We start from the raw sequence: 27,483 nt of genomic DNA, 5'->3' as shown, positions 1-27,483 counted from the left end.
GAGCTTACTTTCCTTCACAGGAAGATCAACTGAAGTACTGCTGCACCCACTGCCACCTCCTTTCTATCAAGGATGTCCAAGGCATAGTGCTTGATGAAGGTTTCAGCCAATGACCACGTCGCAACTCTACAGATGTCTTGGATTCGTATGCCTCTGAATAGAGCTGCTGATGACACTATGACCTAGTGGAATATGCATGCACTTCCAGGGGGCAAGTAAGTTAGCATTTTTGTAACATTGTTTTATCGCCTGCACTACCCACCTAGCAATGGGCTGTGCATTCACTTTCTTTCCCTTGTTAGGCCCAGAAAAACAAATAAAGAGTTGTGAATCTATTCTAAATGATCTCATGCGATCCACGTAAAATAGGACTGGTCTCCTGACGCCCAAGGTGTCTGCCTCACTTGACTGGGTTTGAAAAAAGACAGGCAACACTATCTCCTGAGACTTGTGAAACTTTGAAGGTATCTTTGGTAAGAAGCCTAATTTCGTTCTCAACACCCCCTTTTCTGGGTGAATCTTCAGAAAAGGTGGTTCAATGCATAGAGCTGCCAATTTGCTCACCCTTTTCACTGATGTAATAGCCACCAACAATGCAATCTTCATTGACAACGGTCTCAGATGGCATGTTGCTAATAGCTCAAAGGGCTTTGCCAGTAGTTTCGACACTAGTTGGAGAGAACTCTGCGACAGTACTCTTTTGGCAGAGGGAAACATGTTGCTCAGCCCTTTCAAAAACATCTTAGATGTACAGTGGGAGAAAACTGTCTTATTCGGACATGAAACGTTGAAATTGCTGCCAGGTACACCTTAATTGATGAATTTGAAAACCTTTCTGTTTTAGTTCTAATAAGACTTTTAAGATGTCAGTTTAGAGCACAGTCAGTAGCACTTAAGTTTCTCTCTTCTGTTCACGCTCTGAAGTTTTCCCATTTCAGCCCATATGACTGCCTAGTGGACAGACGCCTGTGCTACCCTTTCAGTGAGTGTTCCTCTGGCATTATCAACCATGCTGTCAGTCTGAATTTCAATAAATCATGATGAAGGATTCCCCTTCAAGACAGGAGATCTGGTTCCCTGGGTAAGTGGAAACACTGAGTTGCCAGTTTCATTCATCTGTGAAACCATGGTTGCCTGGGCCAGCAAGGGGCTATCATGATTGCCCTTGTGCTATCTGACTGAAACTTGCTTATTACTCTAGCTAATAATGGCATCCGCAGGAAAGCATAGTGAAAACGACCTAACTAATGTAGCTAGAAAGCGTCTCCCAGTGAATCTTGCCCTTGGCCACTCCTTGAACAGAACAGTTCGGCTTTTCAATTTTCTCGTGCTGCAAATCAATCTATGTCTGGAAACCCCCAACTTTGAAAGACATGGTTTATGTGAGAGTCTTTGATAGACCATTCATGGGGATTGTGTCCTAATCTGCGGAGGCGGTCTGCAATGGTATTGTCTACATCAGTGAAAAGGGTGAGCAAATTGGCAGCTCTATGTGCATTCTGTGATCACTCCGTGATCCACCACCCAATTCCAAATTGACATGGCTTCCTTGCACATAGTCTTGGATGTGGTGCCCCCCTGCTTGTTGATATATAGGGATATATAGGGATGCTGAATCTTTTATCCTATAAATCACTTTCACTGTGAAAAACTGAAATGAACCACAGTTGTAAATCCTGCATCCTTAGTCTACTGCAGTGGTCAAAGCCATAAATTCCAAGAGGGTTTGAATCTTTCCTGCCGACTGGAAGCAGCATCTTTGGAACATTCTAACCAGACCTTTTATTTTTTGTATCCTTTCTACAGACAAGAAGGCCTTGTTTGTGACACCATCGAGGAGGATAAATTGTGACACAATCGAGGAGGATAAATTGTACCCTCCTCACAGGGGTTAATTTGGACTTCTTCTGGTTAACGAATAAGCCTAATTGTAAGCAGGTATGTAGAGTTAACTGGACTTGTTTATGAACATCCTCTTCCAACTGGCCTGTAATCAGGCAGTCGTCAAGATAAGGATAGATACAGCAATTTTTTGTCCTCAAATGTGCAATGATCACTGCCATGCACTTAGTGAAAACACAGGGTGCTGTGGATAACCCAAAGGGTAGGACCCGATACCGATGTACTCATCCCTCACAGGTAAACCTTAAGAATTTCCTATGCTAAATGTGAATAGAGATGTGGAAGTACGTCCTTCAAACGTGATTATTCGGAATTTTCGGTTAATAATGAACTTCAAGTTCCTTAGGTCCAGTATTGGCCTATGACCCCCATCTTTTTTAGCTACCATGAAGAATCTGGAGTAAAAACCTAATGTTGAGTCCCCTTCAGGCAGTTGCTGCACTGCGCTCTTGTCTAACAAGGCTTTGCATTCTAACCCCAATTCTGGGCATTTCTGTGAATTTGAGAAAGTAGGGAGACTCAGATGTGGGGAACTTTTAAACTCAATTTTATAACCAGCATTAACTATTTTAAGAACCCAAACATCTGTGGTAATACCACACCAAACAGAACAGTAAGCTTGCAACTTTTCCCCAAAGATGGGGTTTCACCCCTGTTCTAGTCAGAACTGGTTCTGGGTCTGCTCTTTAGACTGATGGGGTTGTGACCCTTGTCTTGGTCTGTGGACTTGCTTCCTCCTTGCAGAATTGCTATGGGTGCCTTGGTATGGGTGCTGAATAGGATACGAATATCCTTGATAGGGTTGAAAGCAGTAAGATCTTCCTCTATATTGAGACTGTTGTCTGAATTGGCTTCTCCCTTGTCCCTGTTGGGTTGGAGGTATGATGCTGTATGATCGAGCTGTTAATCTGTCCTTTATTTTTGGGACAGGTATTCATCCATCCAGGGCTTTTTTTCAGCTGGAAAGCAGTGGAACGTAGTTCTGGAACCTCTTGAAAATGGTCACATGGCTGGTGGCCCCGCCCCCTGATCTCCAGACAGAGGGGAGTTTAGATTGTCCTCCACACGCTCAGAAAAAAAGCCCTGCATCCATCTTTTCAGAGAACAAGGTCTTCCCTTCGAAAGGCAGGTCCTCCACCTTATTTCTTGTCTCGATAGAGTGTGCTGTAGCCCTCAGCCACGCGTGTCGCCTCCAAAGAGCACCACCAAAGAGGCCACGGTCCTTGCAGAGGTGTCTACAACGTTCCTGCCCGTATTATCTGGTGTCTCACCAATATCACAGCCTCCTCTTGGATGACTTTTATAAACTGCTTTTGGTCCTCAGGCAGCGTATCATAGAAAACAACAGCCTTGTTCCACAAGAACTGGTACACCCCCGTGCTATTTTGACATTCAGAGCAGCCAATGAATAAATTTTTCTCCCCAACGCATCTAGCTTTTCCCCCTCCTTGTCATAATGGTGTTGAGCATGGGCCTTGCCTATGTCTGGATTGCATTTTCTCCATAATCAGGGAGGAAGGGGGAAGATGTGTCAGTAAATATGGACTTGACTTATCTTTGGTTTTATAACAGCTATCTGCATTCTTAGTAGTAGCAGAGGCAGATGCCGGTCTTTGGTACCACGCACGCATCATGTCCATGAAACCCTCAATCACAGGGAATGCCATACTAGAAGTGGACCTCGAATACAGATGCTGCAATATTTTGTCCTTTGATTTGGGCTCTGCTGATGTTTATTTCCAGTGCTCTGAACATCCGCAACAGTTGCTCTGTATATGCCTGGAAGTCATCAATGGGTGATGTTTCTCCCGATTCACCCACCACCTCATCTCGCGACAGTTCCGACAGTAAGGTGGGACTACCCCTGTCTTGTTAAGGATCTGTCTCAAGTTCAGGTTCAGATAACTGAAAAGCCATCCCCAAGGTCAAGAAGGAATCCTGTCTTCTCCTAGGTGCAGGGGATAGTTCTCTGGGCAATATATCAGTATTGTATGTTCTCCCTGTATCCTCCTCGTAGCGAGGATAGTCGTGGTGGTACCACGCTTCCCCTTGCTGGGAATAGTAACATTCTTCCTATGGGGAGCGATGTGATAGATGCTTTCTATGAGGAATTTCCCCTTCTTCAGAAGAGTAAGCAGATAACAATCTAGAGCACACTGAAGGGGACTTTGACTGCAGCAATGGAATAGGAGGTGGGTCAATTATTAGCACCTCTTGTCCAATCCAAGGCTCTGGGAGTCTCTTTCCTAGATAGATGCTTCGTCTTTGCTCTCTTTCTTGGTGGCTCCCCTTCTGATGTTCCCTTGCCGCTCAGATCTGACATTAGGAGTTGAAGTCATGACCAATACACCTTCGACTTAGATAATCAGATCAGAGTTGTCAGGTACGACTGCACAGAGGATCTTGACTCTGAAGCAGATGGTCTGGTTCGTGTCAGATCTGGAAGGCTTGACACCTCGACTGAGACGGACAAGGCTCGGCTCTGAGGTGTTTTCGACCCTGATGGGCTGGATCTCGGTGCTGAGGACGGTCTCGGAACCATGGAGGATTTCAGATCCAACGGACAAGCATCACCAGCCTGGGCTGGTTTGGTCACCTTGGGTGAGGGGTCCGCAGCCATCATGGCTTTTCCCCACAAAGATGCCTTCAGTTGACCCTCTCTTTCTCTTCGGGCTTTTTGAGTAAAGCTCAGGCAATGTTTACAGAAGTGGGCATTGTGCATTTGAAAAGAGCTTTTCCTGACATTATAAACAACAATCTGTTCCAAGATGAGAAGAAAATACAAAACTACTTATCTAGAATGTGATCAGCTAGAACCTCTTCCAACAGCAGCAAAAGAGGTACTGAGGGTAGCAGGGGGTGCCCTGCCCCCCAAGGGGCTATTTGGGGTGGGAAACAACCGTGTATGTGCCATGGGAGGTGAGGGGGGACCCCAGTGAGGGTGAGGAGGCTCCCATGTGGGACTGCACAGGAGACTGAAGATGAACCATCAGTTATTTCAACCTGGAAGGTGGGGAACCCAGAAGGAGTGAGGTGGGGGTGGAGCAGGACCCAGTAGGGAGGGAACAAGCACCAGAGGGGCAGCTACGCCACCTCTGCCAAGGAAGAACCTTACACATAATTTGTGGAAAGCCAGGAGAGTGGGAGCCTTCCTAACTTCATCAGACAGGCCATTCCATTAAGTGAAAGCCACAACAGAAAGTACATGTATGGGCAAGTTGCCGATTTTACCCCCTTTGGATTTTGGCACCCAGTGAAGTCCATGTCCAGATAAAAAACAGTTGTGAGCTATGTTCAGGCTATGCCCTTTTAAAAATTTCTGGATATAAACCACCAGGACTAGAAGGAATTAAAGCTTACAAGTTATGAAGCACTCACATAATCAAGTACACAGAGTAGAAAGAAGATAGTGGACCATTTCACTACCTTATTCAGCTGCGTATGTTGATCCATCCTTATACACAGAATCTCTACACCTCCACAATCCTAATTTTTTTTAAAAAATTGCCTACTTTCCTGGAATTTGGGGTGGGTGCCATGGAGAATGCTGTGATTCCACTGTATGCAGTAGTCCACTTTTCCAATTGAGAATTTGCTGGTCATGAAATACAAAAAAATGTCTTCATCTTTGTACTTCCAAATATACAGTACCTCAGTTGCAGCTGTTGGAATACTAATCAATACAACAAAACTCCCTGTGAGTACAAAACTTAATATGGATAGAAGTTCTAACCAGTCCTCCTCATTCAAAACTACAATAAAACTTGCAGGGAAATTTTAACAGAAGCATTTTTTTAAACATCCAGTTAAACAGTGTTCTATAGGACTTGAAAGCTTGCAAGCTGTTTTGTGTTTTATCTCTGATTTACAAACACTTCCACTTACTCCAGATACATGCTGCAAAGGTAGTGGGAAGAGAAAACCCTACATGCTCTTTTGGTTGATAGTGATTGCTTATGTGGCTCTTTGCAATCGGCAGAATGAGCACTGCTAGTCTATAGGGTCAGAGGAGGCAAAGAAAAATGAGACTCAGTTTCCAAACAGTCCATGTAATCCAGCATTTCATTTCCAATAGTAGTCTATCATCTGGGAATCTCACTCAAATACCTCTGAGAACTCACAAGCTGGGTGTGAGGCAACAATCCTGGCCTGTTTAGTGGTACACGAGTGTTCTTCATTTGAACTTGAAGAGTCCCTATACTATCATGCTGAACAAGTTTCTAGTCCATAAATTTCTCTACTCCTTTTTAAAGGGGTCTAAGCAATGCATTCCATGAGCTAATTATATAGTGGAAGAACTTTCTTTTGACTGCACTGAACCTACCATTGAGCAGCTTCATCACGGGACTAAGAAGTGAAAAAAACAGAGCCGAGGATTCTGTTACATCCAGTGTTCATAATCACGTTAACCTTTTATCATATCACCCCCTATCTAGATATGTGAAAGAGCTCAAAATTTTGAAAACCTAAGACTTTCCATTTACATAAGCCATGCTGATGTTTCTTTTTTTCAATGTGTTTTATACTCTAGCCTTAACAATGCTTCCATTCAATTTGCATGAAACAGGTCAACGCAGTTTCTATATTACTCCAAATCAAAATTGATACAATATTGAATCAATAAAGAACTTAATTTTAATGTTGTTCACATAAGTTCTCATCTTAATACGATCTGCCTCCACTGATGTTAAATTTGTTTGTTTGTTCTAAAATTTCATCTTCTCTCACTTCTAGGCAATGTTGTTCTTTGGCCACACTCCCACTTACCACTTTGTCACTAAAAGAACTAAAATGTTATTGGTTTGTAACTAAACAGAGCCTTAATACTACTAGAGAGCATACTCCAAACCTGTGGTCATGCAACATCCATGCCTACTGTACTTCAGAACAGTACTTCCTTGAGGCACTGTAAACTTAATATAAGGCTAACAAACAAATCAATTACTTTAAAACTGAATTTGTGGTAGGATATGAGTTTTTGTGAGTCTCAGCTCACTTCTTCAGATACAAATTTTGTTAGTCTTATAGGTGCTACTGGACTCTTGCTCTTTTCTACTTCTATAGACAGACTAACATGGCCACCCATCTTGATTTAAAGCTAAAGATTCCTGAATTAAGTTCCATGAGCAAAGGGAGCTTTTGGTCTGCTTACTTTAAAAAGTACCATGACCACATGGCTAAGCACTTTGAAACTCAGGGAAGTTTCAAAAGCAGCTGGGGTAGGGGGTGTGTGTGTGGGCAATCAGCTTCAAAGTAAAAACATCAATTGGTTTTGCTCAAGCCTCTGACATGAGCCCAATAATTCATATGGGTTCTGGTCTACTTACTCAGAAATTTTCAGAAGCTGAGATACATTGGGTAGAACCATGTTTCTTCATGATATAAAAAGTAATTATCTACAGTGTCTGGTTGTTAAGAGTCTTTAATATATTAATAGTCTGTAACAATATATTACTTGTTGCACCATTTATATAATCCACAAACCCTTGCAAATTGCAACAAGCATGCAGTATAGACACAAAATGAGAGTGAAGCTTAAAAACTAATAAATGATTAACTGTCAAAACAGTCAGAATTTAAATTTTCCAAAGAACCAAGACAGATTTGCAGCTCAATAATTAAAATGAGTGACTTCCGGTTTGGGATTCATGGAGGTCTGACGCAGCTCCAACTGTGGAGCTGACCGGACTGCCGTTTTAAGCGGCCGGCGGGGGCAAAATAGCCCGCGGCCGACTGCTCTCAGGCGGAGAGCAGGCAAAGAACGCTCAAGACCTCAGGGCGCGTTGATCTCGGGCGAGGGGGGGCTCCACGTGACGGGCCCCCTCACGACCCTTGAGGTCCCACCCTGTGACAGGTCGGCTATGATCTCTGCGGCAGTTTCGGGGCCAATGCGGTTGGCATAAGACCTACGTACCCAAGCTTCAACAGGGGAAAGAGGAGTAGAGGAGAAACGAAGATTGAAACAGTGATTACAACCCACGGAAAGTGAATGGGAAGGTAAAGATCACTATCTTCTGATACGGGACAGATTGTTAAAAGTAAAGAAGACTAAAAGTAGATTTTAAAACTGCAACAGGCTAACTATAAGGAGGAGAAGACTCGGCAAGAGTCGAAATAGAAAAAAGACTAAGTTTAAAGAAGTTATTAAAGAATTTGGACTATTGTTTTGAATACTTGCGGTTATGGAGCTGTGAGAAAATTTTACCATCGCGAGAGCTACTGCGGGAAGTCGGGAGACAGGAAGTACGTAATAACAATAGAGTTGCTGGAGAGAAGCGGCCCCTGCCGGAGGGCAGGAAGAAGGGAATCGCCATCTTTGAAAGGGGAAAAGCCGCGGCTTCAGCGGAAGAGGAAGTAAGCCATTTTGGATTACAAAAACCATAGAAGAACCATAGAGAAAAGACGCCCGACATTTTGGATATTCTAAAAGTTTTTTCTTTGCAAAAAGACCGGGACATTTAAATTAAAAATTAAAAAGACACCAAATTTTACGCCACGGAGTTAAGGAAGAGGGCGGACTCGTGGGAGCGAGCTAAGGCAAGCCCCACGATGTCGAAAAAAGAGTGGCAATCGGCAATAGAGAACCTAGACAAAAAACTCTTAGAAGTGATTAAAGAACTTAAGGACATGAAACCGGAGCTGATCAAAGAGGTTAAACAGACAGTGAAAAGTGAGCTGTCAGAAGTAAAGAAAGGTATGGAAGCAATGCAAAATGAACTGCAAGGAACACAGCAGAGAGTTAAAGTAGTAGAAGGCGCGGTGGAGAATCTAGCTGACACGCAACAAACAGAGATGAGGCTGATGAGGGGAAGAATGGCGGTTGCGGAAAGTAAACACATGGAGAAGCAGCTAAGATTTCGCGGCTTGCCGGAAGTGGAAGGAAAGACAGCGCAAGAACAGATGACTGAGGTGTTAGCTGAATACCTGGGGAAGGAGGAGGAGGAAGTTGTGGCTATCCTGGACGTGGTATATCGTGTAAATTCAAGAATTGCGACCCAGAGGAAATTACCAAGAGATGTGATTGTGCAATTCACGACCCGAAATATGAAAGAGAAGATTGTGACTAAACAGTTTCAAGATCCATTGGAGATTGACGGCAAGACGATTATCATTATGAAGGAATTACCCAGATCGGTGTTATTGGACCGGAAAAAATATAAGGCGCTAATTCAGATTTTGAAGGACATGAAAATCAGGTACAGATGGGAATTACCAGAAGGAGTGTCCTTTGAATTTGGAGGGGCCAAAAAACGCATCAGATCTGAACGAGAGATGGAGCGATTTATAAGAGACAATGAAAAGGATTTACCAGCAACAAGATTATGATTATGGAGTGTAAAGTTTTATCTTGGAATGTAAATGGACTTAATTCACCGAATAAGAGAAAAAGCATTTTTCACTGGCTATTAAAACAAAAATGTGATATTGTATGTTTGCAAGAGACCCATATTCGAAAACAAGATGTAAAGTATCTAAAATCAAAAAAATTGGGCAATGATTTTGCAGCGGCCTCTAATAAGAAAAAAAGAGGAGTAGTGCTTTATATTAAAGAGGAGCTGCAGCCAAAGTTTGTAATGAAAGATGTGGAAGCCAGATTTATAGCAGTGGAATGCGTATGGAATTCAAAGAGAGTGCTGGTAGTTGGAATTTATGCACCTAATGGAGCAAAAGAAAGCTTCTTTGAGGATTTAAGGAAGCAACTAGATGAACTTTCATATGACCAGATAATACTTGCTGGAGACTTCAATGGAGTGACAAATTTGGATTTAGACAAAAAATCATCAACTGCACAAAAGAAGAGAGGACTGCTACCAAAGTTGTTTTTTGAATTGATACAACAGGAAACCTTAGAAGATGTATGGAGAAGACAAAACCCGAAAAGCAGACAATTTACGTTCTACTCCGCAAGACACTTTACACTATCGAGAATTGATATGATCTGGGCCTCAAAAGACTTAGCGTTATGGACTAAGGAAGTGGAAATAATGCCGATGGTAGGCTCGGATCATAATCCAATTATGTGGAAATTGGGGAGAAGGAGCAAAAGGAAAGGATGGAGAATAAACGAGGACTTACTTCAAGAGGAAGAGAATATGGAGATGCTGAGAAGAGAGACAAAGTTCTTCATACAATACAACATGAATAAAGAAGTACCAACCAACAAGGTTTGGGACACTTACAAGGCGGTAATTAGGGGCATACTAATGGACTTAAATGGAAGAGCCAGAAAAAAGAAAGAGGAGAAGAGACAGGAGATTATGGAGAAAATAAAAGCCAAAGAAATACAGTTAAAGAAGAGACCAGGGAAAAAGAAAATTTATCAGGACATTAAAATATTACAAGAACAGCTGACAGCAATGAATAATAAAGAATTGGAGTGGAATCTTAAAAGGCTGAATCAAAAAGGGTTTGAAGGTGCAAACAAACCTGGGAAATATTTGGCATGGCAACTGAAAAAGAGAAAGGAAAAGAAAATAATAAATAAAATATGTGAAGATAACAAAACGTATTTGGAACAGATATCCAATAGTAGAGCCTTCTATAAATTTTATGCTAAATTGTATAATAAGAAAGAGGTGAATAAAGAATCAATAGCAACATATTTGGAGAAAATGAAGCTTCCAGTAATCTCGGAAGCGTGGAGAGACAGACTGAACAACGAAGTAACGGATGAGGAAACAAAAATGGCAATACAATCAACAAATTTGGGAAAGGCGCCAGGGCCAGATGGACTTACAGCCAAATTTTATAAGACAATGGCCAACGAACTGGTACCATTCCTAAAAGAAGTGATCAATGGAGTATTAAAGGATCAACGGATTCCAGATACCTGGAAGGAAGCTAACATTTCATTGATCCCCAAAGAGGGCCAAGATCTGACTAACGTGAAAAATTACAGACCCATATCCTTACTTAATAATGACTATAAAATCTTTGCGAAGATACTGGCAGAGAGAGTGAAGGGATGGCTTTCGGAAGTTATTGAGGAGGAACAAGCAGGTTTTTTACCTGGTAGACAAATCAGAGACAATTTAAGGACAGTGATCAATGCTATTGAGTATTATGATAAGCGTTGTGACAAAGAGGTTGGTTTCTTCTTTGTTGATGCTGAAAAAGCGTTTGATAATTTGAACTGGGACTTTATGTTTGCCACTATGGAAAAGCTACAAATGGGAGAAAGATTCATAAGAGCAGTTAAAGAAATCTACAGAGACCAGAATGCAGCAATTGTGGTGAATGATGAGACTACTAAGAAATTGACTATAAGTAAAGGAACAAGACAAGGTTGCCCGTTGTCTCCGCTGTTATTCATTTTGGTATTGGAGATACTGATGATACAAATACGACAAGATGAAGAAATCCGCGGAATAAAAATAAAAGACTTTTCTTATAAGGTCAGAGCATTTGCGGATGATATAATGTTAATTGTGGAAGACCCAATGGAGAATATGCCAAAAGTGATAGAGAAGATCAAGGAGTTCGGAGATTTGGCAGGGTTTTATATTAACAAAAAGAAGTCAAAGATATTATGCAAAAATATGACTAAGCAAAAACAACAACTGTTAATGGAAATAACGGACTGTGAAGTAACAACTAAGGTGAAATATTTGGGAGTTGAACTGACTGCAAAGAATATAGATCTATTCAAAAATAACTACGAAAAATTATGGACTCAGATTGAGCAAGATTTGATCAAATGGAATAGATTGAATTTGTCATGGTTGGGAAGGATTGCAGCAGTTAAGATGAACGTGTTACCAAGAGTAATGTTTTTGTTACAGACAATACCAATTATCCGAGACTCTAAGCAGTTTGAAAAATGGCAGAGGAAAATATCAGACTTTGTTTGGGCAGGCAAGAAGCCTCGAGTGAAAATGAAAGTTTTACAAGATGCAAAGGAAAGAGGCGGAATGCAACTGCCCAATCTAAGACTTTATTATGATGCAATCTGCCTAGTGTGGCTGAAAGACTGGATGACGCTGAAGAATAAGAAATTATTGGCCCTAGAGGGATATAAAAAAATATTCGGATGGCATGCATACCTATGGTATGATAAAGTGAAAGTGAACTCTATGTTCTTACATCATTACATACGGAAAAGCCTATTTGCAACTTGGAAGAAGTACAGAGACTTTCTACAAGAAGGAACCCCCATGTGGGTGGTTCCATATGAAGTAATAGATCCGAGAGCTGTCTATACTGAGCAACAGTGTTTAACATATAAGGAGATAACCCGAATAGAATCTTCCAAACTTAAAATAAAGACACAGGACGAGTTATCACCCAACTATGACTGGTTTCAGTATAGGCAGATCAGAGATCTCTACAACTCGGACTGTGCAAAGGGAGGTATAAGAACAGAGAATTCAGAACTAGAGCAGACACTTTTAAAAGAGGATAAGAAGGAAATTTCCAAGGTATACCAAGTACTGTTGAAATGGTATACTGAAGATGAAATAGTTAAAGTACAAATGGTGAAGTGGGCCATAAATTTTAACAAAGAAATAACAATGGAGGCATGGGAACACTTGTGGAAAAACACAATGAAGACTACAACGTGTACTAATATTAAAGAGAACATTTACAAAATGATTTATCGTTGGTACATGACACCAAAGAAGATTGCGCTAGGGAATTCGAACACTTCTAATAAATGCTGGAAATGTAAAAAACATGAGGGCTCTCTGTACCATATGTGGTGGACGTGTGAGGTAGCTAGGCAGTACTGGGGAGAAATTATAAAAGTAATAAGTGAGATTCTACAATTTCAAATCAATAAGAACCCAGAACTCCTGCTACTGAACTTGGGAATGGAGAACATTCCAGCCCAATATAGAACATTGCTATTTTACATGACAGCAGCGGCCAGACTTTTGTATGCGCAAAAATGGTAAGTACAAGAAGTGCCAACTATTGAGGACTGGACTTACAAATTGCTGTATATGGCCGAAATGGACAAAATGACAAGAAAATTGAGAAATCTGGACCCAGGACAGTTCAACACAGACTGGGAGAAGCTGAAGCAATATGTGTTGAAGAAATGGGAGGTGGGAGGAGAACTGTGGCAGTTTGAGAACTATTGAAACAGGACAAAATGTAGAGGGGGGTGACTTTACCGGAGGGTAGAGAGAGAAATGAAAATGTCTAAGCAGTTATCTTGTTAGATTGTTATATATAGGAAAATATATAGAATATGGATAGAAAATAACTAACTATAAGGACCGACTAATTAATATTGTTTCTGGTATAAACGTGTAACATGTTAAACGGAATAAGTCTACCTGAAGAAACATATGGATCAAATTGATTGATAACTTTTGACGATAGTTATATAGATGTATAATTAAAGAAAGAGGAAATTAATAATATAATTAAATATAACTAAAGTAGAATGAAGACAAGATATGTAGAAAAAGTAATATACAGAATATAAGTTAAATTGGTTGACTTATATGAATGCATGGATTATATGGTTTATATGGTATATGGTTTATAGAAATATTTGAAACCAGGAAATTATGAAATTATGGAAAAAGGGACAAATTGTTTGTCTAATACGGAAGAAGGGACTTAAAGATAGGGTACAGAGTGTTAAAAATAGTTAAAGAATTATTGCTTAGATTAAAGGGAAAGTATATGTTTGTTAGATAGATGAATTTAAAATGAGTAAGGGAAAAGGGACAAAGGGTTGGAAAACTGTTGGAAGTCTACAAAAAAGGGGGGAAAGGGAGGGGGTTAGAAATTGGGAAACGGGAATTGATTGTAATGTGAAATTACGATTCTAATTCCAATAAAAATTTTATTAAAAAAAATAATAATAATTAAAATGAGTAATTTCCCACAAGCATATTGTCAAAGTTCTGGATCTACACAAAACCCTTTGGATAGATTATATTCCCATTCTCTTCCCATTCCCACAATGTACTTCACAAAGGACATCTTTCTAACACCACATTTTTCAACACCATACAGCATTAAACTTCATTTAATCCAGAACCAGTACAACCAATAGTTATTTTTGTTTTGCTAAATATGATCCAAAGTGTTTGGCTTCCCACACTTATTTTCACACATGAAGACATTTTGCAGTTCTTTGGGGGGGGGGGAGACATATCTTTAGAACACAGTGTTAAAAATATACCAGTTTCCCTACCTGTTTCTCACTCAAAGCTGTGATTTTGGCTTGAAGTTCATGAAGCTGCTTCTTTAAATCAGCATTCTGATTAGAAAAAAATATATATATCTGTGAGAAAACTATTCTGCTCGTTAACAAAAATGATAGTAAGATGTTAAACAAACTAAGTATACTATAAATAATAAAAACAGCCTCTAGCTGCATAGCCTATCAGATTGCCTAATTATTTCAAAGTGAAGCATATCTGAGTTGCCCTACACTCAATTTAGTGGTTCTTTTTAGATATTTTGGGGGTTGCTGGTAAAGACATACTATGAAGTGTCATTCACTAAAAGTTTAAACAAGCATTCAAAGTGCTTTATAACATAGTGAAATCAAAGGGTTTTTTTAATCTGAGAGACCGTGCTAAAGAAAAGTAAAATGATTCTAAAAGATACATTTAGCATAAAATCTCTTACAGTCAGAAAAGAGACATCCTGCCTCCAACAGCTGCTGCATCTCTCAAAAAATTAATGAGTATACGAAACCAACATCTCATGTATTCCAAACACCTTAGCATGTTAGTCTTCTATGTATATGAGTGAACTGGGGAGGGGGGTATGCACTTCAAATGTTATAGTTCTAGCAAGCACACATTTTTAATATATGTGTCCAAATCATAGAAAAATGAGCATACCAATGAACACCAATTAATACATATTAACCATCATACAACACACAAAGCTGGACCATTCATCTCTAATTCAGAAGAATAATTTATTGTCTCTTTTTTAGGTCTTAGTTTATATTTTTTTAAAGCTACAAATTACTACAGTCCTTTTAACACCACATTATGCATAACTGTTCCCTTGCAATTAATGTGCTTTCTACATTCTAGAAATTATCACCTGCTTATAATGTTTACTTAATATAAAATTTTGTAGTCTACAATACCAACAATGCAGTATGAACCTGTATCTCTTATTTTGACAAATCTGGCATTATTTTTGCAGAAATTTATTATTTTTTTATGTCAAAAAACCCAGTTCTGATATATTATACTGGACACACACAACTCTGAGAAAGCATCCTATGTGCACATAGAACAGGTGGAAACATTGGCAGTACCCTCACTGGCAGTCTTCAAGGAGCAGCTGGACAAATACTTGTCAGGGATGCTTTAGGCTGTTTCCTGTATTAGACAAGGAAAGTTTGACTAGATGGTCTATAAAGCCCCTTCCAACTTAAAGACTGATTCTTTAAGCAAGATGTACCACTAAAAGGCAACCTTGCTTATGGGATGATATGGGGGGAAAGGGGTAATCTATTTGAATGCAAGCATGGATTTTCAATATTCTTCATAAGAATCTAAGATGACTGTTCTGTCAAAAAGAACCAACTGGGACACTTATAATGCTACCCCCACACTAAATGTGTCACATTTTTCTATTTCACTTTGAAAAAATACTCAAATGAAATGCAACACAGAATTCTTGTATTCAGGCTTGAGGAACAGTATGAACAAAATATTTACCTGTGGATCCTGTTTCATTTGGGCAACCAGTTTCTAAAGAGGAAAAGGAGGAGACAGACATTAATGTTTTGAATGGCTTACTAAAGTAAAATTAATCAAGTGCCACTGTGTAATTGTCAATTTTAAAATCATAGCTTACTACATGCAAAAATAACGTCATAATCTTATGTGTCCAGACATGCACTGCTTTTTTAAAAGTTGAGAGCATATTACTACAACCATTATCTACATCGATGGTTGTTGTGGGTTTTCCGGGCTGTATTGCCGAGGTCTTGGCATTGTAGTTCCTGACGTTTCGCCAGCAGCTGTGGCTGGCATCTTCAGAGGTGTAGCACCAAAAGACAGAGATCTCTCAGTGTCACAGTGACACTGTGGAACGTCAGGAACTACAATGCCAAGACCACGGCAATACAGCCCGGAAAACCCACAACAACCACCGTTCTCCGGCCGTGAAAGCCTTCAACAATACATTATCTACATCCTTAAACTAATGGGAATGGGGGGGGGGGATTGCTAAAACATTTCTTTTAAACATTTTAGAGAAAGGGACTTCAGCCATTTGGTTATTTGTTTGAGTAGCCTAATATTAAAGCTATCATGACAAACTTTGCGCATCAGTAACACAGGGAATCATCTCAGATACAAAAGCCAGGAATTTGTATAATCAAAAACTGCACATTTCAAAACTACAGAATTGCCTGTATATGGGCTTAGCTAGTACAACATGATCCACTAGGAGTGTGCAGGGACAGAAAGCTTAAATTTTCTGAAGCAGGGGGAAATCGGAAATAAGTGATTTGCAAAGTGGCAAGCCACTTCAGAAACCGTTTATTGCCCCACTACAGTATGCTCTGCGAAGATTCAGAGCACATCGAAACTTCCTGCCCCACTGCTTATTTCAGCCAATGGGAGGGGGTCGAGGGGGTTCTTGTCTCCCCCTCCCATCAAGTGAAATAAGTGGGGATAAGCCGTGTTGTCGGAGTCAGTGCATGCTTAGTGTGGCTGGCCACATCCCGAGAATAGATTAGGATGTCATCTAAGTAAATAATGTGGAACCTGTCTAAGAGATCCGGGAATATATTGTTCATAAAACGCTGGAATATGGCAGGTACATTACACAAACCAAATGGCATTACCAGGTACTCAAACTGGCCATATCTGGTGGCAAAAGCTGTTTTCCACTTGTCACCAGGATGTATGTGCACCAGATTGTACGCACCGCGGAAGTCCAGCTTGGTATACACCCTGGCTCCCCTCAGATGCTCCAAAAGTTCCGGAATAAGGGGAAGGGATACTGGTCCATGATGGTGATCTTGTTTAGTGCCCAATAATCATTGCATAACCGCAACTCCCTGCTTTTATTTTTCACGAACAGGACAGGAGCATAAGTGGGTGACATAGAAGGACGCATGAATCCCCTCTGTAGATTTTTGGTCAGGAAATTCCAGAGGGCCACCAGTTCAGGCTCTGCTAGGGAATATAGCCGACCTGCTGGAAAAGGAGCTCCAGGCAACAGGTTAAAGGTACAGTCATATGGTCGATGAGGTAGTAGCCGATCTGTTCTTTTTTCCTCAAATACATCTCGGAGATCCGCGTATGTTTCTGGGAAGCATGGCAAAGCTGGCTAGGCAGCCACCCCCAAGACAGCTGGGGTGCAACGTAAGTGGGCATGCGACTTCAAACCGCAATTCCTGTTGAGCCCAATTGATGACTGGATTATGGAGTTCCAACCAAGACATTTCCAACATGATAGGAAAATGAGGCATTGTAACTATATCAAAACAGAGCCATTCCTGGTGATGTTGAAGCTGTAGGAACAGCGGTTCAGTTTCCTGTGTGATGGGTCCAGAACATGGTGGTTGGCCATTGATGGCCTCCACTAGGGTGGGTGTTCCTTTAGGTTTCAAGGTGACTAGATGCTAAGTAGCAAACTGGGCATCCATGTAACACTGGGAGGCACTAGAATCTATCATTGTGTACACCAATAGCCAACGTGCATCTGGAAACTGCAGCTTTACTGGGATCAGAAGGTGTCAAGGACCACTGGGTAGGCCATCTGTTCCTGCAATCTGCCTTACCCCTGATGACCTGAGTTCAGTTGAGGCTTGGGGTCGGTTGCTGGTAGCAGGACAGTTTTCATTCTCTGGGCAGCAACTAGCATTATGCCCCACGCTTTCACAGTACAGGCAGAGATTCAGAGCACGGCATCTGCTTCTCTCTTCTTCTGATAAGTGAAGATGAGTGTTCTTCATCCATGGGGGCCCTTTTGCTGCCCTCAATTGCCTACCAGGGGCACCAACGACCAGTGGAGCAGAGGGAGGCCAACATGGTTTCTGCTGTGGCCAGACCACTTCCCATGCATTTCCAACTTTCCAATCATCCACCCTGGCCACCTCATCAAGTACCTCCTCTGACAGCCCCTCATGGTACTGGTCTATTAGGGCAGCTTCATTCCAGCCCAGGTCCAGAGCTATCAGCTGAAACTCCATTGTATATGTGGCCACCGTTCCCTTCCCATGTTTGAGGCTCCTAATATGTTGGTTAGCCTTCTCAGCCTTCAAAGGTTGGCAAATACCATGTTCATGTGAGTCACAAAGTCAGCAAAATTACGCAACAGAGGTGACTCATGAGTCAGCAGTGGGGTAGCCAATCTGGCTGCCTGCCCCAGCGTTCAAAATGAAGCACACTTTCATTCTATCATTGGGAAAGTCTTGATCACGCAATTCTATATACAGTTTACATTGAGCAAGGAAAGCAGGAAATTCTTCTACTTCACCAGCAAACTTCTCAGGCAAGCTCACTGGGCTTTTCCCAAGTGAGGGGGCGACATGGGCTGCTTGCTGCTGTTGAATTGCAACCAGAGCTTGGGTGAGCTGCATTATCTGAGTCTGTAGCACTTGGCTCTGAGTAGCCCAATCAACAAAGCTGGCAGCCTCCTCCATCCCACTGCTGAAGAAATGTTAATTGAGATGGGTGGAAGCAAACTGTCCCACTTACAGACTCACAGAGGCAGCAGGCAGGAGGAAATTCCCAAGCTGTCAGAGCAGGACAAATCACAGTTCCAAGGTTCAGGCACAGGTTAGACAGCGTTCACAGCTTCAAGTCCAAAGTGGGTAATTCCAGAATCAATTCCACAATAACAGGCCAAGATCAGAGACAAGAGAATGAGTTCCAAACACAGCAGCAAGGTCAGTAGTAAGCGGACATGTTGCTTCCACACAGCCACTCCCTTCTCTGCTGCTTTTAAGCCTCACGCTGCTCAGTCACTTGTGCTGCATCATGCACCTGCCAGCTGTCTCAGTCCTGCTCCTGCAAGCACTCATCATCACTGCTGATGCTGGGCTGGTGAGGTGCTGCTAGCCTGACACTGCACTTTCTGGCTTGGAGGGCTCTCCTTGCCCTCCTCTGACAGCGCTCCCGAGGCTCTGGTGATGAGGGGGGAGAGCTGGCCCATACCTGGCTGTCTGGGGGGAACCCCCCCCCCGCTGGCCAGCTGAAGTTTAAAGAGCCCTTTCATACTGCTTGACCCTTTAAACTTCAGCTGGCTGGCTGGGGATCCCCCGCCAGTCAGCTGGAGCCAGCCATGGAGTTTGAAAGCACCCCAAAGCTTCCCAAAGTGATCCACATCGCTTTGGGAAGCTTTGATTTGGCATTTCCAAATCAGGGCCAGCATGCTGGCCAATTTGGAAATCCCGAATCATTACAAATCAGGTCTAATTCAGGTATTTTTCCCAAATCAGAAATCCAAATCGTACATCCCTATGATCCACATTAAGAAACTTTGCCACTGTCGTCATTGGATGGAGAGATTCACAAAGAAAGACTCCGGATACAAGAGAAAACAAATTACAGAGCTATTCACTAAATTTTCTCTACTGCTCTATCATGAAGAAACTATGTTGTCTTTGTTTTGACAAAGAGAAAGGTCTGCTTGATGACAATCAGAAGTCCAAAGCTCTAGAAAAAAAAGCCCAAAATAAGTTTCATTTTCTCCTTACACTAACACATTTTACGGAATAAGCACTAACTAGAATTTGACCCAACAAAATTGAGGGACATTGACCTTCTCTTACATTTTCATTTTGATCTTCAAATCTCTTTTTCTGTCTCCAATTTCTTTATTTCTCAAGTTTGTTCAATAACTAACAGCTTGACTTCTCTTTCATTCCCTCCCCCTCCCCCGACCCTTTTAAACCATAAGTCAGAGTACAGGCTGTTACTATTCTAATTAACACAGGATAGGGTACCTAAAACTTGCATACTTTACAAACAAAAAGAAGATTGATTCTTTCAGAAATTGAACTTAAACCTTAAGTTTCCTGTTTTGTGCTAAAAAGAAAGCAAATTCCTTGGCTGTTCTCTGCCCCCTCTATAATCACTTTTTCCAAACATAAAGAAATGTGCAAAACAATTTTATAATGCAAACTGTATATCTCAGTAACATGTAGCTCCTGGACATTTGTGTGTGAACTTTTCTCCCATTATGAGTATCCTTTTAATTTTTTTAGTCCCTCAACATTATTTGTTCTATATTTGTTCATTCTATAATTTTAGAAGATTTGCTTAGGAATTAAAATGTGTGTACCCTTGCCAAATCCAGCAAATGATAGATAGAATGGAGATTAGCAATCCCTGAGTCACTGTATTATGTTAACTGTTCACTTACTTCATTTATACTCCATCTTTATCCCCAATGGGGACCCAAGTCACCTCATATTGTTTTTTTTTCTTCGTTTTTCATCACAACAGCTCTGTGGGGCAGGTTAGGCTGAGCCTGTGTGATGGCCCAAAGCCACCCAGTGAGTTTTCCTGGCAGAGTGGGCATTTGAATCTGGGTCTCCCAGATCTTAGTTTTACACTCTAAAAACTATACCACACTGGTTTTGTGCATTAACCTACAGCTTTTCCAATGTAATATACTTGTTTGACATGGCAAAAAGTATACAATTTTGGACTATGAGTACATCAATCCTATAGACTGAAGATGGATTAAGTACTATAGGATGGAAGATAGAGGGCAAATAGATTGATACTATCCACAGTGGGAAGCTAAGTTGCTTTGGCATTCAGAGCAGTGGCAAATAGGTCAACCCGCAGAAGGCCCTATCAGTGAAACATCAGATCCATCTATCTGTTGTTGAGCTCCCATTAATGATCCACTGTGCCCTGGTAACTAAGGCAGCCTGCGTGGATGTTGTCCTGCCCTGAAACACGAATAGCAATGGAGTTGATCCACACTGGATACACCTCTTGGAAAGGCTGATAAGCACGTATGATACTGTTTCAACCTTGCAAGTCAGTGGCCTTCTATACCATTTTGCTGTGCAGTCTAGGAAGAACAGCAACAAGTGCTTTGTACACCACTAGAAGCTCCATATAGCTGAAACACATTTGCCTTTTTTGCGATGACCATGGCTTGCTGTGAGTGTCCATGTTGTAAAGGGTGTCCCAGCTCCAGAGGGAAGTATCTGTTGTCAGAGTGAGATGAGGCTTGAGAGAATGGAACACTCTCATCCAAGCAGTGTCTATAGTACAGAGAGTGCTTGAAGTAACTAGAAATACTGAGAACTAAGTCCTGGAAGTTCAGTATCAGTTTGGTGAAAAAGCCAAATTTGTAGTGGTCTGGTGAGAAACCTTACCACTGAAATCAACATAGCTACAAGATCAAAACAGTGATGTATATGCTTGAACAGCTGTTGATAGTAGTAGGTGAAAGTATGCCTGACCTATTGGCAAATCCAAATGAATAGCAAGTTTCTTATTGAGAAGGTCTAATAATCCTAGGGGTAAGAAGCTTTGCTCTGACATTATGAGCAAGGAAAGGATGGGAAAACAACTATCTGTCTACAGAAAAACTGAAGGTTGATGCAGAAAGTGTGCTCAGTTACTGCCATATACGATGAAAATCCTTGGGCCAGTGGAGATGCTGATAGCCACTACTTATGTAAGGTGTTGCCCATCACCCACAACAAATCGTAGAAATCATCGATGGTGAGATTGGGTGGAGTTGTCAAAGTAGGCATTCTGGAGGTCAACAGATATGAACCAAGGCTCTGGTTGGAAGGGGGGGCAGGATGGAAACCAGAATAACTCTCCAGAACTACTTGATCTCAATGAACCCTGAGATCAATGTTGGGACACAGACCTCCATCTTTCTAAAAACCCAAGCCTCTCTGGGAGTGAGATGTAGGTTTTATTGGCTCCTTCTGCAGCAGGGAATCCATCCCCTGTTGAAGAATGTGGATAGAAAGGAACACTATGTCTGAAGGAAGGATGTTGAACTTAGCTGCATACCCATCATACTGGTTAGGACCTAGCAGTTGGAGGTTATTCTCTTCCCAAACTGGAAGAAAAAGATACATGGTGACAGATGGGGAAAAGTGATAGAAATACCTCTGCACAGGATAGGCAATCACCATCAATTCTGCTATGATCCTTAATTTTTTATGTCTCTCCAGAGTCTCATGAGTTCTGGAGCTGAAGTGGCCACCCCCTTTGAAAGGTAGGTCTTCAATACATACTCTAACTTAATGTGTCAGTAGAAAAGAGCAAGAGTCTATAAGACTAACAAAATTTGTGGTAGGGTATGAGCTTTCATGAGTCACAGCTCACTTCTTCAGAACAGCTGCGACTCATGAAAGCTCATACCCCACCACACATTTTGTTTGCCTTATAGGTGCTACTGGACTCTTGCTCTTTTCTACTGTTACAGACAGACTAACATAGCTACCTATCTTGTTCTATCTTAACGTGTCAGGCTTATGGATCTAAGCAATCTGCCTTGCTGCACACTCTGCTATAATCTTTATTGCGAGGATTTGTTGTCTCATGAGACTGAGCACTTCATCACAAAAAAGGCAGCACCTATAGGTCTTCACTTCTTCCTGTATACCATCAAATGCAGGCAATACTTCGCCTCACCGAAACTGCAGGTGAGGCAGCTGGCAGCTTTAAAGGACACAGCATAGTATATAGTGTGTATTCTATATACTTTGCATTCAAGACCCTGTAACCTCCTTCCCTTGTCTGTGAGTGTGGAATGTTGTGTGGTAATGCTTCTACCACCTTGGAGTTCACTGGAGGGTGGGAAAGGGAGAATCAATTGTCTTATTCAATCCTGTACAGAGTCCCCAATTATTTAGTGTTGGGGCTATACAGGCAGGTTTGAGTTAATAACTCTTGGCTAACTGTAGAATTTTGGGCAACACAGGAAGATCCACTGAGGTATGGGACTCAGATTGAATGAACCAATGACTGCATCATTTTCTTCTGAAGCTTGGCAAAAAACCCTGGAGTCTCAGAGCAGCTACCATATTCATCATCTGCTCAGTGACAGATGTCATCACCTGGTGATAGGGACTGCTGTTCAGAAATAAGAGCCAAATGTTAGGAGTTCAAAGTTTATCTAAGAGCGGGACCACAAGTGACACCTGACACAGGTTGGACACTAGTCAGCTTCCCTCAAGTTTTGATGGGAAATGTAGGCATCCTGGTCTTGCAGCTTGACTCTCCGACTGCTGTCCAATGGACTTTTCAACTGTCACTTGTCCAACATTCCGCCAAGCTTCCTACATTTTCCATCCAAACTTGAGGGAAGCTGGCAAGTGTCCAACCTGTGTCAGGCGTCACTTGTGGTCCCGCTCTCACTCAAAACCTGGGGAAAACCCTTGCTTAGGCGAGGCAGACCATTATGAATACCAAGAAAGTCTTGGTGGGGATATGCTGGAGCTGGTGTTTCTACTGGTGGTCAAATGGACATTGATAGTGGTAGAGACAAAATCAGTGGAAGTTGGATTTCTGCCAGGAGGCTTGGTTACCATGGCTAATGATCTAGGTACCAATGAAGATCCAGCTTGGTACTGAAATTGAAGCTGCAGCTGTAGAAGTTGTTCTTGGGACTCAAATGGGGTGAAACTGAACAAGCAGCACAACACTCAGTAAGGCAGAATAAGAACCAGCCATATTTGGGTAGCACATGAAGAGTGAAGCTAAAGGGCCTCACTACTGAAGAATCTAGATTTTGACTGCTAGTATTGATGTTGGATGTTGGTCCAAAAAAGGAGTCTCAGAAAGGGTACAGAAAAAAGAACATCTCACAGAAAGGCTCAGGTTGGAGAACAGTCTAAGGACATCTAAATCCAACTCCACAATAGCATTTTTTTGTACCTTTTGCTAGAATTTGAACAAGATTTCTTCATTTGTTTTTAGATTTGGTTCTAAGTTTAAATCAATCAGTTTTACTATGAAATGCATTAAGGTTCCCATAGCACACATTTCTCACCTAGATCTTCATGAGATTCATTTCAGCCAGAACTCTGATCTGCTATCTGGGTTAGTACTTTTTATATATTATCTTATACAAAAATCTAAGATCTTTTTAATGTGATAGCATAGATAAGCTATGATTGGTTTAAGACTTAATTATTCATATTTTCAATCATGTGACATTCCAAAAAGTGACACTATACTCAGCCACAAGATAAGATATATAAATCAGTAAAGATAACAGGAGAAGTTAAGTGAGCAGATCATCATTGGTCCATTCTATGATTAGAGAACATTTGTCTGGTACTGTCCACTATTTTTTAATTACCTGTCCAAGATGAGAGAGCACCTGTGTAGTTATACAACAAGTTAGAAAAAAACACAATAAAGTTCATACAGAGTTCATATAAAGTGCACTAGAATACATGTGTTATCACTAAGTATAATGTGCTCTAATCCGTATGAGTGTGGCAATACACGAAGGGAGCTATGACCTAATAGGCATTGCTGAAACTTGATGGAAGAAACTCACAATTGGAATATTGAGACTGAGGGGTATAAAGCAGTCCTGTTTTAAAGAAACAGACCAAAACTGAAGGAGCGGGGAGAAGTAACATTATATGTGAGGAAATACATAAATCTGAGCATGGAAGGTCAGATGAAAGACTCTGGGTAACAATAAAAGGAAAAATATTATGATGATATTATGGTGGGAGTAGTTTTAGGTAGGTACCTGTGTTTGTCAGCAGCAGAACTTTCCAGATAAACTTTCCAGAGCCAAAACTCTCTTCTTCAGGTATCTAAGGAAGGGAGCTTTGACTCTCAAAAGTTATCCCCTGAAAATCTTGTTGGTTTCTAAGGTGGCACTGGACTCAAATAATTATGGTGGGGGTCTGCTATAGACCACTAAGCCAGGCAGAAAACTTGGGATGATAAATTCGTAGACCAGCTCACACAAAATTTTCAAAGAGACTGAACACAGCAGTCATAGGAGCTTTCAACTACCCCTAAATCTGTCGGAAGTCAAATTCTGCTAAAATGCCAAAAGGGGGGACCAATCAATCCAAGAAGACCATACAAAATTCTTATTACCAACCAATGCACAGTTAAAGAATCCAGTCCATTACACAATAAATTGCAACACTTATAGTCACGTTATTTTCTATTATTTTTCACAGGTACAAAATCTCCATAGCCGCACCAACTTCCATATGCGGCAATGTACAATTAGAAAATCCTGTCCATCAAACAGCAAACTGCAATACTTAAAGTTATATTTCTTTCTCTATTGTTTCTCACAGGCACAGAGTCTTTTTAGCTGCAAAATCATTGATACGCGGCAAAGCTGTTTCTACCCTCCGTACTACCCCCAAGGGAGCTCCTGGCGGGAGATTGGCAATGGGTATGCCAGCTTCGATCGTTCCCCGTTTCACTGTACCCTGCTTCTTCACCAGCCTTTATAGTATGCAGTATCGTATTCCGTTCCTCAACTCCAGCTTATTTCGCCAAGGCTGCAATGGACTGGATTCTTTAACTGTGCATTAGTTGGTAATAAGAATTTTGTATGGTCTTCTTGGATTGATTGGTCCCTCCTTTTGGCATTGCATTTTGACCATACCCTAGTTATATTGTTGTTTCCAAATTCTGCTAGAAGACAAATATGGCTCCATTTTTTTTCACCCTACAACTTCAAGCACCATGCGCACACCTGCATTGTGTAGTCCTAAGGTTAGATTGCAAGTCTTCTGCATTGACCATTGTAGTGGATTTTACGGCTTACTTTTTAATAATAATAATATTTTATTTATATACTGCCCTTCAGGATGACTTAACACCCACTCAGAGCGGTTTACAAAGTATGTCATTATTATCCCCACAACAACACCCTGTGAGGTGGGTGGGGCTGAGAGAGCTAGAAGCTGTGACTGACCCAAGGTCATCCAGCTGGCTTCAAGTGGAGGAGTGGGGAAATCAAACCCAGCTCTCCAGATTAGAGTCCCGCGCTCTTAACCACTTTCCGTTCTTTATGATGTTATATGTGTGCAAGCTGTACAATAAAGGTTAAAGATGACATAGTCAGTGGGCTGCAGCAGGAGGGCAAAGCCAAAAACTTCAACTTCGTAAGGTCTGCTCTATGAGCAGATCTCACTGAAGACAAACTATCTTCACTACACTCTACAAATAAGGTACACAGAGCAGAGAATACCCATTTACCTGGTGAACTTGTATTTCCACTTTTAAAGCCTCCTGCAGAGTCTGCAACTCCATTCTCTAACTTCTCCACTCTCTTGAGCTGTCGAGGTTATTAGATCCCCACCACCTTCAATGCTTACTTCAGAGCAAAGGAAAAGGTCTCTTCTTTACACAGTTACTAAAGAAGAATATATTTTATGGTTATCATGAGAGGAAGGAAAATTTGAAAACCCAATTCATAAACAACCCACCATTTATAACACAATATTCAAGTTTCACAAGAACATGATCTTTGCCTTTTATCCTGATGCATTTTAATAGATGTGCCTACCCAAGTGCATCCCTTACAACATATCTGTTCTACAAGCTCAGACCTAAGAAGGTCATGTTCTTTTTGGAAACTCATCCTACTGAGTTAAACTGAACTTGCTTCTAGGAACTGTGTTTATTTTTTACTGTACTGCTTTTCCTCACTGCTCTAACCATTTACAATAAAATTGGTAAAGTAGTGGTGACCAAAAACATGACACATTAAAAACATTAACAAAATTAAGCACCAGTAGAACCAGCCAGGAAAGGCCCCATCTAAATAACACAGCTGCCTGAACTGAATGAAAGAAGAGGCAGTCCTTACTACAACTAGCAGCCCACTCCATAGGGACAGGGAGTGCTGCAGAAAACTATCTTATCCTGGCAGCCACAGATCTCGCCTCCATTGAGGAGGAGAATGCAATTTTTGTTGTGAGAATCTTAAAGGCCCTTTGGCTCATATGGGGAGGGGCAAGGCTCATCACTGTTTTCCTGAAAATAGAATTACTTTTAACAAGAAGCTGGTAAGATTACTTCTTTTGTTACACTGAATTGGAAAACATGCTAAATAAATATGGGCTGGATCGCTCCTAGCATTTCTGAAGACAGAATATGGAGCCATTTTCACTGATTTCCTCCCCACACACAGCAAACCTTTGACACCTCCCCCCCCCCCCAGCCATGTTCCTGAGATCCCCCTTGTCCCCCAGGAACAGCATTTCAGGGGCATTTTGGGCTGCAACAGGACAGGCAGGTAAGAAAGTTGCATTCCAATGACACAAATCCTTCCACCAGTGGTGGTTTATGGCAGGAGCTAAGCCAACTTTTAAAAATATTTGCTAACAGCTAACTAAATCAGTTGTATGAATAAAAGCCTAATATTAAAATCATAATAAATTCTGACTTCTCTAATTTCCATCAGCTTTTTCAAGTTTGACATGGACTTGTCAAATATATATTAAAGTTTTATGCCCTGCTTCTAATAATGTTTTATGGATACGTACTTGACAAAATATACATTCCGATTAATATAGTTGCCTAGAATTCACTTTGACAATTAAAAAAAACTTACTAGTTTCAGAAAACAAGTATTGTCTTCAGCTCTGCATCCACCCTACGAAGAAGAAATAAGGAAGAATCAACTGACAGTACAATTAATAAATGG

At 41.2% G+C, this 27,483-nt stretch overlaps 1 protein-coding gene across 3 annotated transcripts in view; it reads right to left on the bottom strand.

The window, feature by feature from the left end:
* PHF21A (PHD finger protein 21A) overlaps positions 1-27,483 on the bottom strand; it is a 315,804-nt gene that overhangs the window by 218,593 nt on the left and 69,728 nt on the right. For all 3 annotated transcript variants that reach the window (XM_054971002.1, XM_054971004.1, XM_054971003.1), the window contains exons 2-5: positions 27,391-27,432; positions 26,031-26,187; positions 15,552-15,584; positions 14,057-14,122 (exon numbers count right to left, since the gene is read on the bottom strand). In XM_054971002.1, coding sequence (XP_054826977.1) covers positions 14,057-14,122; positions 15,552-15,584; positions 26,031-26,084 — 153 coding nt within the window. In that variant the 5' untranslated portion in view covers positions 26,085-26,187; positions 27,391-27,432. The remainder of the gene's footprint in view (positions 1-14,056; positions 14,123-15,551; positions 15,585-26,030; positions 26,188-27,390; positions 27,433-27,483) is intronic.

Source organism: Eublepharis macularius, chromosome 2, assembly GCF_028583425.1.
Source record: "Eublepharis macularius isolate TG4126 chromosome 2, MPM_Emac_v1.0, whole genome shotgun sequence".
Classification (NCBI taxonomy): Eukaryota; Metazoa; Chordata; class Lepidosauria; order Squamata; family Eublepharidae; genus Eublepharis; species Eublepharis macularius.
Note: the sequence above shows the minus strand (reverse complement) of the source record. Positions and strands in the feature narration are given on the sequence as shown.